The 13,181-nt window shown below is 45.6% G+C and overlaps 1 protein-coding gene across 1 annotated transcript in view; it reads right to left on the reverse strand.

Moving 5' to 3' along the window:
• Positions 1 to 12,661, reverse strand: part of Fntb (farnesyltransferase, CAAX box, beta) — an 88,400-nt gene extending 75,739 nt beyond the window's left edge. Inside the window, exon 1 of the mRNA XM_004624783.2 lies at positions 11,872 to 12,661. Coding sequence (XP_004624840.1) covers positions 11,872 to 12,015 — 144 coding nt within the window. The 5' untranslated portion in view covers positions 12,016 to 12,661. The remainder of the gene's footprint in view (positions 1 to 11,871) is intronic.
• Between the last annotated feature and the right edge of the window lie 520 nt (positions 12,662 to 13,181).

Here is a 13,181-nt window from a genome sequence, read left to right on the forward strand (position 1 = left end):
GGGAGGATCACCAGGTAGGAGACCCTGTTTCAAAACAAAAAATATAAAAAGCTGGGAAATGTGTTGCCTGGGCCAGCCAGATAGTTCAGTGGACTAAAGTGCCTGCTTAGCCAGGCACAACTACTGGATTTGATACCAGGCGTGCCATGCCAGCCCCGCCCCTGGGACATGTTGACAGGAGATTGAGACTGGGCATGGTGGTGCGTGCCTGTAATCCCAGGCTTGGCAGGCTGAAAACAGGAGGATCACTACAAGTCTAATCAGTGCAGTGAGACTCTGTAGACCCTGCACTAAATATATTTTAAAAGAAAAAAATTTTTTTAAAAAGGCCTTGGCTCAACCCCCAAGAGAAGGAGGAAAGAAAAGAAAAACGATGGACATAAGCCTGAGTATACTTTAATAGTAATGTGTGTTTAAAATGCTCACTGCCATGGGTTCAAAATCCAGCATCCAAGGAAAAAGAAAACATGGACAGAGGGATAGACAAATGAATATGTGGTGCTTAAAAGCAAGGGAGAATGCTAACACAAACTTAGAGAGTGGACCACAGAGATAGCTTAGCAGTCTAAGCACCTACCTGGCAAGCACAAGGACCTGGGTTCAATCTCCAATACCACATGCCCTGGGCATGCCAAGCCAGAGACTGGGAGGGTGGCACACGCCTGTAGTCCCAGAGCTGGGGAGGCCAGCAGGAGGATCCCTACAAGTCTGAGCTGCATAGTAAGACCCTGTACCAAGTACATTAAAAAAGAATCTACAGTGTGAACATACTGGTGCTCAAAGAAAATTCTTCCAACTCTGTGAAAGTTGAAGTTTCACAGTGCATCACTGGAAGGTAAAGCTTCTTCATCACTCTTCCATCCGCAGACACGCATCCTCAACCACACATTCTCAGCCTTCCTCTGTGCTTTGGGTTCCTGGGACACATCCTCAAAGAAAGATCCCAAGCAGCCTGCTTGCACCCAAGCAAGAGCCTGGCCTGGAGACCACCCACAACAGCAGTGCCACACCCGCTCCGAGGCCATGGGACAGTGACAGAGTCAGAGGCACTGTCCCCAGCTACCATTTCATGGCCTCCCTCTCCCAGGGGAAAACTCAGCTTTGCCCCCACTTGAAATTCAGCTTCTCCATCCTGTAATAGTGAACACTCTGGACGCAAAAATTCAGCTTCTAGGGGGCCAGGGAGATGGCTCGGTATAATATGCGCTTCCCTGGCAAGCGCAAGGGCCTGAGTTCAATCCCTGGTTCCGCCAAAAAAAAAAAAAAGAAAGAAAGAAAGAAATCTAGCTTTTTCATTCTGTCTACATTGGTGCTGATTCTGAGCCAGTTATGACATCTGCCTGGTTCCTTTAACACAAACGAAGGAACATTTTAAAGTATAAGTTCATTTTTGTGAGTAATGATTTTAACTGGTTTTTTAAAAATTGTGTGTGTGTGTGTGTGTGTGTGTGTGTGTGTGTGTATGGCCAGCTCAGCCCACCAGGGGGCGGGGCTGGCTGGCATGTGGTGCTGGGGGATTGAACCGCGGTCCCTGTGCTTTGCTAAGCTTGTTCTAAGTAGGTGCTTTAGACCACTGAGCCATCTCACCAGACCCTTAACTGTTTTTTTGAAAACCATCTTTAACTGTAGTTACCCATGTGTCAATGTGGATGGAGGTTTTGGTTTTTTTAAAGATGTTAAGGAAGCATGAGACTATGTAAACTTTTAAGAACACACACAGGTTTACAGCAGGAGACTGAGAGGGGAGAGAAGGTGCACAGGGTGGGAGTGGACTGGGGTGGGGGAGGCAGACTGAGATGGGTGTGACTACAGGCCTGGCTACACTTCCCAGGGTTTTTGTGCAAACCACCAGGCGCAAAACCTCAGGTGTTTGCAACAATTCTCAGAGACAGAAGAGAGGCTGCCATTCATTGTGTTTATACTTGTTGTTCCTTATAAATTCTTAGGGAAAAACAAAACAAAAAGGTCCCAAAGAGTTCATTCTGTGCTGGCTCCTAGTCCACATCACAGACACAGGCAGGACTCGAGCTACAAAGGAGCTGAATCCCTAAAGCCAATGGCTCGGTTGGCTTTGGGCCTCATTTGCTTCCCACCAAAACAATATGCAGCTGTGAGGCTCCGGGCCAGCCCTCCCACGCCCATTTCATGAATCACCAACCAACGCTGCTCCTGACCGAAGTTCTGCTGGGTTGGGAGTCTCGACGGGGGCCCGAAGCAAAATGAGAACTGAGCTCAGGTGAGGTCTGCTAGTAGGCCAGGAGTTACAGCTGCTTGGCCAGACAGGGCACAGCTAAGGGCTTGCTGAACACATTCTCTCTCATTCTCTCATTCTTTCTCACATTTTCTCATATTCTCTCTCTCACATTTTCTCTCTCATATTTTCTCTCATATTCCCTCTCTCATATTCTCTCTTTCTCTTCCTCTCTCTCCCTCTCCCCATCCCTCCCCCCCCCAATGTATATAATATATATAGGGCTGGGCAAATAGCTCAGTGGATTAAAGAGCCTGCAAGCAGGCGCAGGGGCCATGGGTTTGATGCTGGGACCTGCCGTGTCGGCCCCACCCCCGGGGTACACTGAGACAGAGATTGAGACTGGGTGTGATGCTGCACGCCTGTAATCCCAGCACTTGGGAGGCTGTAAACAGGTGGATCACTACAAGTCTGATCTACACAGTGAGACCCTGTACGCCTTGTCCTAAATACAAAAAATAAAAATATATATTAATACATATACAGCATATACATACACTATACACATATAGCACTAAAATACACATACAGCACTATACACATATAGCACAAGAGGATCTTGTTGGCCATGGTGGCACATGCCTGTAATCCCATTTGGGAGGCTGAGGCAGTAAGACTGCCATGCCATTAAGGCCGGCCTGCGCTCCACAGTGACTTCAAGTCCAGCTGGGGACTACACAAGAGGACCCTGTCTCAAGGCAAAAGAGAGAGGGAGGGAGGAAGAGGCTAAATTGCTAAACTTACACACCTATAATATTCAAATAATGGAACTTAACAAAAAAAGGGTATACAGATGAATGTCCATTTTGTATCTGTGTATTCAAAGTGGTTAGGATAGTTACATTCTCTTGATGAATAGAGTGATTTGTTCTAATGGTGTTTGTAAATAGGATATCATGTCCGCATCTTGTACAGCAATTAACCACTAGGAAGAATGTATGCAATGTGTTAATTATTGAAACTGTCCTACCAATTTGAAAAAAAAAAAGAAGAAACTGTCCTACCAATTTGGTTTGAAACTGTCTCATTCCTATTTGTTTCTCAATAAAAGTATGAAAAAAAAAAAAAAGAAAAAAAAAATCCAGTAATAACAAGAGCCAGAGAGTTTGTGGGGAAAAAGAAAGCCTTCTCCACTGTTGGTGAGAGTGTAAGTTCACACAACCACTATGGAAATCACCGTGGAGGTACAGGGACACATGCTTCCTCAGGGTTATAGGAGCACATCATAATAGTTAAATATTGGCAATAGTCTATGTGTCCACCAACAGATCAATGGATAAAGAAAATGTGATATTTATTTCAATGGAGCACATGCTTTCAATGCTGTAAAGAATGATAAGCTTGAACGGTTTGTAGGAGAATGGATGTACCTTGGGACCCTAATGCAAGTACGGTATATTAGATATACAATTTAAATACCATGTAAGTCCTCTTATATGAGATATCCAATATATAAATGAAGTGCAAAACCAAAATAGAAGGAAAAAAAGAGAAAAAAATGTTATTGTGATCCTATTGCCGGTGTATCTTAATTTAATTGTCTTATGTGTTTTGACTAGTTTTGGCTTCTTAATCTGGCTGTTAATCTGTGTTTGTAATAATTAGCTGGATAAAGTCTTATAAAATAAATAAATGAATCAGATACTGGCAAAATAAATTTGAAATGACGGTGTAGGAAAAAAAGAAAAAAAATTGTTAAAATGTGTTATGTAAATTATCACTTCTCCACAACAAATGTAATCACTATACAAACATGTATGTTCTAATAAAAATAATTTTAAGCAATGAAATAAATAAATAAATAAATAAATAAATGTTAACATTCTAAAATAAATAAATAAATTGCTAAACTGCCCAGCATGGGCTTGAACTTTGATCCTTCTGCCTCAGCTTCCCAGAGAACTGAGATTACAGGAATGCGCCACAACACCCAGCTGTAAATATATATGCCCACATTTACACATATACACATGAATGCACAATAATGCTACTATGTGTATTAATTTGTTTTTCAACAGTAGAGGGACCTGTTTGACTCTAGGAGCCAGAGGTGAAGTGACGGCATGGTGTCTCCAAGACTCAGGCGCCTTGGCAACCCTGCAGTAAAGATGAAACCAGCTGCCTACATTGCCAGCAGCTCTATTAAACAGATGTCTCAAAAAAGAAAAAGAAAAAGAAAAAAAGTCTCAAGGATTTTTTGTTGTTGTTGTTTGCTAGAAATCTGAGTGAGGAGCAGAGAACATCCCCATTCAGTGTGCGTGGTAAAGACAAGCAGATGTAGCTGGCAGCTCCTCATGCACCAACTTTGCAGCATGCCCGGTCACTTCTTACAGCTCGCCCTCCCCAGAGGAGGACCCTTCCAGAAAGCAGATTTGCTACCGGAAACGTACTGATTCCTTTTGCTAGAACTGTGGTAAAATAATCATTAATATGACAAATGCAGAAAAGATTCTTCCTCTTCTGTTTGGTTTGTGTCACTGGGGATCTAACCGAGGGCCCCTGAGCTACATTCCTTACCTCAAGATTCTTCCTTTAAACACATAACTATCCCTCAGGGAGGAAGAAAACCTCACTTTATAATCAAATACTTACAAAAAGTACCTAACGCTGCAGTGAGAGCTTTCAATTCCTTTAATTAGAATACAAAGTTCCAGTTGGGGTTGACACAGTAGCTTAAAACAACATCCTTCGAAGTCTAGATGTGACTGCTTTGGCTAATGGTATTAATGAAAAAAGACAAGTTATACACAGTTAGCATTTATTCCTGGAGAGATACACTTATACACCTATATGTAAATTACCATTATAAAGCAGCCTTTTAAAAAACTTAATTTATTTGATACACGGTCTCCCTACATACGTGGTTCAGACTCATGATCCTCCTGTCTCAACCCTCCCGGCACTGGCATTACAGGCATGCACCACCACACCCAGTTCTGGGGTCAGCACGGCATGCAGTGCCTGGGATTGAACTCAGGTCGTGGCGCTTGCCAGGCAGGCACTTAGATGGATAAGCTACCTCCCTAACCCATAAACCAGCCTTTTAAAGATAGTTTTTAAAAGTGATAAAGTGCTAAGTATCAGCTATCATACACATCACCAACTGGATACATTGTGAAGAACAGTGTTACTAAGGAGAATCTTATCACTTGGGATAAAATAGTGACAGCCAGGTGTGGAGGTACACACCTGTAGTCCCAGCAAGAAGGCTGAGGCAGGAAGATCACCAAGTTGAGCCCAGGATGGGCCACTTAGCAAGGACCTATCTTGAAATAAAAAAACAAAAAAGAGGAGGGTACATAGCTCAGTACAAAGTTCAATTCTTAGTATAAAAAAAGAAAGAAAGCAAACATGTGAAGAGTTTATAGTGGAATGTTTTATGAGTAAGAGGGAGAACAGTATTTCCAAATTAATGTTATTTTATAAATATGCTATAATTCCTTTGTTATTCTGAGGATCAAATCTAGGACCTTACACACACTAGGCAAGTGCTCTAACTGTTGGCCTACATCCCTAGTCCTTGTTTAGAATTCTGAGACAAAGGCTAAATTGGCAGGCTGGTGCTAAACTGCTACCCTCATGTCTCTGTCTTCCAAATAATAATGGATGTGCGCCACATGCCTGGTGCAATTTTTTATTTTTGTGTGCTGAAGACCAAACCTTGGACCTCAGACATGCTACCCACTGAGCTACAGCCTCAGTAAGTACACTACTTTAAATCAGCATAGGTGTATTTATTGAGTTTAGAGAGCTGAGAATTGAAGCCAGTGCCTTAGGCATGCTAAGCAAATGCTCTACCACTGGGCTGCACCTTCAGGCTCTGCACCTAAATTTAAATGAGCATTTTGCTAGCGGGTATTTGGTTTTATTTGGTTTACTGACCTACACACCTAAAAGTACAGATTTTTGCAATATAATGTAGGCTAGTCTTGAACTCACTATGTAGCCTAGACAGGCCTCAAACCCACAGTGATCCTCCCGCCTCAGCCTCCCAAGTGATAGGATTACAGGTGCGCACTCCCACACTCGGCTTTCTGGGACTTTTTTCAGAGGGAAAATTGGATATTTGAGACTGTGCTATAGTTGGACAACATGGCATAAGCTGAACTCTAATAAAATTAAATCCATTCGGCCGGGGAGATGGCTCAGCGGAATAAGCACTTCCCTGGCAAGCACAAGGGCCTGAGTTCAATCCCCGGTTCTGCCAAAAAAAAAAAAAAAAAAAAAAAAAATTAAATCCATTCACGTAAGTGGCCTACTGAGCACTTAATCAAGTTGTTGTGGTGCCCGCCTCCCAGAGACATTAAGAAACTGGAAAGCCTGGCCCTAGGGAGCAATTTGTTCCACCTCCATTCACCAACCTTTCCAAGACCAATCATGAAGCAAGTCCACAGCAGGAGACAAGGGTTAAGGGGCTGAGGTTCCCACCTGGAATTGGAAATCACAGCAGCCAGCTGCCCACAAGTGAAGCTACCCCAGGAGGGGGCCCCGCCTACCACACCACTGCACCCTCTATTCAGGTAAGGTCCCCAGATGCCCAGTCTTCCCTAAGAAGCAGGCCATCCTCGGAAAGGGCTGGCCCTCTCTCCACCAGCTGGCTGGCTCCAGAAAGCCACCCTGCCTCTGCAGCCGCAACTGTAGCTGCAGCAGCTCCTGACTCCCTGTGCAGTACACTCATAATTTTGTGAGTTACGACTGCTTTGGTATATTCTCTCTCTCTCTCTCTCTCTCTCTCTCTCTCTCTCTCTCTCTCTGAAAGAATTTGGAGAACAGGGATTAAGAGTAATAATTCTTTTATGTTCCCCTCATAGGTGATTGTCACTTGATTAAATTTTTCTTTCCATTTTAGAAAATCTGAATTAGTGCATGCTCGCAGGGCAGATTGATTGCCCTCCTTGTGGGGAGCTGTCACGCTGTCACAACACGTCTCAGCGCTTCCTTCCCCCTTCTGCTCCCATGCCTCTTGATCAAATGTCATCTAATGACACTGTGTCATTCCAACTGAAGGATGCAATGAGCTCTATTCAAGGACAAACTAAATGAAAAACAGCAGTAGTATCTATTGCAAACCACAGTTTTGGCAAGGCTGCTGCCTCTGAGACCTTCAGAATTAACCTACTGGCCTGAATCACAGTGCGGCCCACTTGCAGCAGGCCCACTACACACAGCACAGTGTGGAAGGCAGGCACTGGCTCCTAACTCGTGTCCCTGCACCCACACTCCAATTGACTAACACTATCGTCCCTGGGACCCTGCAAGTCAGACTGTGTCCCTTTCCTACTCAAAATCCTCTGATCGCTGTGAGGCTGAGTTCCAGTAGGAAGCAGATGGCATAAAGTGGGTGAACTGAGAAAGTTTCTATGCAGACTATTTACCAAGGTGTGGGCAGGTGTGGGGAACCCATGGGTGGAGCACAGCACCAGAACACAGCTGGGAACTCAGGATCCCCGCCTGAACTGCAAGGTGTGAAGGGAAGGAGCGGAGAGGGAGATGGGAGCTCCACAAAGCAGAGATCTCCAAGAAGAGGTGACTTCAGCCCACAGAAAGTCTGTCCACCCAACCCTGCAGGAGGGAAGAACCACTGACCTCATCTCTCTCCCTCTTTCTCATCGCCTAGCAATCCTGCATGGCCAACTTCAACCAGCAGCACTGCAGAAGAGCCCGTCAGTGCAGGTCTACCTCCTGGGCACATCTGCACTGCAGGGAGGGAAGGGGTGCAGTACATCCTGGAGGCGAGCGGAAGCTCTCTGGCCAGTTGGCTGCCTCTCTCAGGGATAGCCTTTTTGATAATATATTATGCCTCCTGGAAGGTCCTGTGGGAGCCTGTCTCATCTCCTGTTCCCCTGTTCCATCTCCTCTTTATGCACCAAGCACTCTCCTGCCACAGGACCTTTGGATCTGCTGCTTCCTCTGCCCAGAACACTCTCCCACCACATCTAGGTGCGACCTGCTTCTCACATACCTGATTTCAGAGCAAATGTAACATCATCAGTTTTCCCCACAACCATTCCTGGGGCACCCTATCCCTTTGCCCTGCTTTACTGTTTTCCACAGCATGTCTGTCTATCTCTCTTACCCTCCCTCCCTGTTTTCGTGGTGCTATGGATTGAACCTAGGGCCTTGGGCATGCTGAACATTAACACCTACCTACACCCCATCCTTAATATATAGGTAGATAGATATAGATATAATTTTTTTTTTTAATGATTGCCTCCCTAGCTTGAACAAGTTTCCTAAAAACACCAAGTTGATCTCCTTTGTTCACAGACTGGTAATAAGTACTTAGAACAGTGCTCAGCACAGAGAAGGCACTAAGGCATGTGTGGGATGACTCAGTGGCATAGGAGGACCCACAGCAAACTGTTCTTTGCACCGTTTGTAAGGTTTAACTATTATCAAAAAATTGTCTCACAAAGTCTCATGGTAATCAGGTGGGAGCTAGGCATTTGGTTTTATTGCAATGCCACAAAACTGAGTGGTTAGTAAACCACCAAGAATAAAAGGAAGTTCTGGTCAAGACCAAAGCTAGCTAGGCTTGGTGGCACACACCTGTAATCCTAGCACTCAAAGAGGCTGAGGCAGGAGGATTACAAATTCACGCTTGGGCCAGGAAATAAAGCAAGACCCTCTAAAAATGACAGGGACTGGAGCTCAGTGTGAAGGCTTGGGGTCGACCCCCAGTGCTTCCCCCACAAAGACAAAAGTATTCTTTGTAAACAACACTTTCATACAAGTTCTTATTTCTTATCAGTGTATCATTCCAACTTCACCAACCAGTACTACTATAAATATCTATCTTCTCATATGTAAAATATGTAGGAACTAACAGATAAAATGTGTTTAGGGTTTTGGGTTTTTTGGGGTTTTTTTTCCCTGTGATAGGGAACAACTATGCAGTTCAGGCAGGCCTTCAATTCACTAATCCTCCCTGGCCTTAAAATCACTGCCATCCTCCTGCATCAGCCTTCTGAGTGCTGGGACTACAGGTGTGCACCATGATGCCTGGCTGACTGAGAGACAATGTACAGCACTAGGACCAAGTAAATGTTCACTACAATAATTATTAAAAACCTGAGGCAGCCACATTACCACCCCACTAACTGCAACAGTTCATCCTGGACTTTTAAAGAGTGAACTGCAGGGCCGGCGAGACAGCTCAGTGGACTAAAGCACCTGCTTAGGCAAGCGCAGCGACCACGGTTTGATCCCTACCCCCAGGGCAGGCTGAGCCAGCCAGCATCTGGGCATAGTGGCACATGCCTGCAATATCAGTGCTGAGGATGAAAGCAGGAGGATCACCATGAGTGTGAGCTGCATAGTGAGACCCTATCATGACCAAATACATCAAAAATAAAAATAAAAAGTGAACTGCAGTAACAACATAGTAAAGAAACATAAGATACTGTGCTTTTCTATCATGCCAACTGGCCACACTTCTAAAAGATTCTCTATAACAATCAGGACCTAGCACCCTCCTAGCACAACTGACCTACCCCTCTTCAGATCAAAATGTAGTATCCATTCTAAATTGTTCATTATTCCTACTCAGAATGTTTTTTCAACTAAGCCAGTAGGAAATTCAGCAACTTTCTTTAAAAAACAAAAAATAGGGGCCCGGGAGATAGCTCAGTCACTTGCCTGGCAAGCACAAGGCCCTGAGTTCAATCCCCAGTACCACAAATAAATAAATAAATAAATAAATAAACAAAATTAAAAAAAAACAAAAATCAAAAAACACCCTGGGATGTCGTGCCAGCCCCACCCTTGGGAACTAGGCGTGGTGGTGTGTGCCTGTAATTCCAGCACTTGGGAGGCTCAAATCAGCAGAATCACTATGAGTCTGATCCACATAGTGAGACCCTGTACACCCTATGACACTGTCTTAAATACAGGGGAAAAAAAAAAAGCAGTATACTTAAATAGTGAAGTGAAGATTAGAAAAGCTCCTAAAAACAGGCTTCTTCTATTTGCCTTTCTTAACCATGAAAATCGGAGGCAAGAGGCTAGCAAATTTAAGCCCAACCTGGGCAATTTAAGTGACTCAATGATCCTACCTCAAAATAAAACTTCAAAAAGGGCTGGGGATGCAGCTCAGTATGAAGGCCCTGGATTAAACTCCTGGTCTCCACATTAACAGAGCAACTTCTGGTTTTTTTTTCTTCCCTGGCATTCTAGCCAGACCCCTATCCGCTAGGTCAACTCCAGCAGCTGTAAGAAAAGTAATCTCCAAGGATGCAGCTGGAGGTACTTCCACGGGCAAAGGCCAGGGCAAAAGCAAAAGGCCTGACCTGGATCAGTTCAGCAATCCATCATTTGAGATCACGGCAAAGATCCTGCGGGATTTTCACCCAGGACAGATTTATATTTTGCAATCTTTTTCAAAGACTTCTGTAGGACACTCTGGTGAGTGGCTAACCTGGGGACCTAGAAGTTTCTAAGAAACATGAATCTCCTGTTAAAAGACTCCCTGTGCTACAATGTGTATGATCGTAATATATTCAAGCCCTTGTTTTTGTTAAAATTTATTTTTACAGCCACTACTACATCATAGTTACCGCTATTGGTTGTATCTAAACAGAGGCTTCCAGCTTCAGGTGTGAAAGACAAAGCAGGTCCCTCCAAGGTTAAGCCCTGAGGCTGATCTTACTTACTAAGAGATCTTATTTTAGTAAGCAACTGGATGTTTCTTTATTAGAGCTGAAAATAATCATCCTCACCACTTCTCCTAGTAACAGATGGATAAACAAATCTACAACTAACTTGGGCACAAGTCCAACTGTAGAACGAGAAGAAAAACGAAACTATAGTGCACTACTCATTCCCTCAAATGTCTCATGATGATAGGGTGGACTCTGGCCCTCGGCCTTAGTGAATGACAAGTAGTCCAAAATTCACCCTGTAAATGGTAGCGCTTTGGGGGCCGGGGAGATGGCTCAGTGGAATAAGCGCTTCCCTGGCAAGCGCAAGGGCCTGAGTTCAATCCCCAGTTCCGGAAAAAAAGAAAAGAAAAAAAAAAGGTAGTGCTCTGCACCCAGCACTGTTTGCTGCCTGCCTTCCTGCTCACCCAGACTCCCAGTCAGGGGCTGTTTTCTGTTTCTATTTCCAGCCTTTCACATTGCGTCCAACCCAGAGCTGGTCCCAAATGATTATAGACATCCCATCACAGGCAGGCCCAACCTGGCACTGTAGGTCAGAAGTTACATAGGAAATGGCCTAAGAGCAGGCTGGCTGTTGCTGTGTCCCCTCTGTCCCCGACGCAGAGCACAGCGGGGAAAGCACACCATCCGTCCCGGAACCTCCCGACGTCCCGGTAGAATGAAGCGCGCGGGCTGCTGGGGGCTCCAGGCACAGGACACGATTCTCTCCGCTGCCCGAGGCCAAATGGACCCGGGGATGACCTGTCCCCCAAGCCCAAACTGGCCACGACCCCTCCCATTCCGGCCCCCAAACGCTTCACTCGGAAGCCCCAGCCTGGGAGCACCGAGCGCGCCGGGGGGTCGCCGCGATGCACTGTGGGAGTCGTAGTTCCCCGGTGAGCTCCGCGCCGCGCGGCCCTGCGGCTGAGACTCCCGCTCCCAGAAGCCCCCGCGCAGGCGCCTCGCCCAGTCCTGCCACCTCACCTGTTCTCTGGACGTGACTGTTTCCACCGAGTCGTCCAGCAAGCGCTCCCGCGCGTGCTCCGGCCTCAGACTGTACAGCGATTCTGGCCAGACAGGGGAGGAGGATGGAGGGCAACAGTAGGTGTAGGAACCCGGAGAAGCCATGATCAGAAGAGCAGCGGACGGTATACGGGACTCCGCTTCTTCCAGCAACAGCGCGCATTGAAACTCGAGCGGGATAAGGCGCTACGGAAACTGTGTAGAGTCAAAAAGAATGTAAAGGCGAATCTCTCCTCCCACTTACACTTCTGGGAGTGAGTTACTGGTTTGTTGCCGCCCCCCGTTGGGCAGACGAGCTGCTGCAAGAGCTCAGCTTCTTGAAACACACGGAAGGATGCTTGCACCTAAATGTCATTTCCGACAGACGTCAAAGTAGGATGTCTTGGTTCGTTATGCAAAAACAAAAACAAAAACAGGTGTACCTGTGGTCTCAGTTGTAATGCAGTAGTTTGTAGTTTCAGATGGACAAGAATCAAATTAATATAACTTTAGAAACATGACAGCTCTCTTGATAACTCAGTCGTGCTCTTACTAACAGAATTATTATAAACCGTTGGCCCCCTGACAGCCTCCCAGGAAGCCAACAGCTTCAACTAAGGAGCCTGTAATGGTTGATACATTGTGTAAACTTGAGATCTAGAAGCGTAACCAAGCAACTCAGCAGTTCTCCAGCCTGGGGTGTAGCAGACTTCCCCTTACCTCTAGGATATTGTTCATTGTGTCAACTTGAGAAGTTTGGAAGTTTAAAGTGACTCAGCAGGGAGCCAGGGTCCGTCCTTTGTGAACATGCTGAGCCTGTGCAAGAAGAGGGACAGAGATGGTGTGAGTGCTACACTCACCCTGGGAGAAGAGGGCAGCCTGCTTACAGTATAAGGAAGAGATGCTTGCTCCCCCCCCCCCCCCGCTCTTACTGCTTTGCTGTCTGCCACCTTGAAATGTCACCCTTCTGCCATGCCACCCTGCTTTGGAGCCAGCTGATTATGGACTGAAACCTCCACAAACTGTGAGCTAAATGAACCTTTCCTTCCTTAGTTCTGGACATCAGGTATTTTGTCTCAGAAATAAGAGAAAAGTACCCAAGACAGGGCAGAATTGCTGTCTTACTACTTAGGGATGCAGAGAAAGGGTATTGAAATGTTCTCCTATCCCCCCTTTGTGGGGTTACGGTGCTGTAGCAGAAGCTAAAATGTGGGAGAGGAAACAGCATTAAGTGAAAATAAAAGCAAAGAAATAATGCTTTGGTCATCCAACAGGTACTTATGGAGCACTTC

The sequence above is a fragment of the Octodon degus genome, unplaced genomic scaffold (assembly GCF_000260255.1).
Source record: "Octodon degus isolate 3935 unplaced genomic scaffold, OctDeg1.0 scaffold00007, whole genome shotgun sequence".
NCBI lineage: Eukaryota > Metazoa > Chordata > Mammalia > Rodentia > Octodontidae > Octodon > Octodon degus.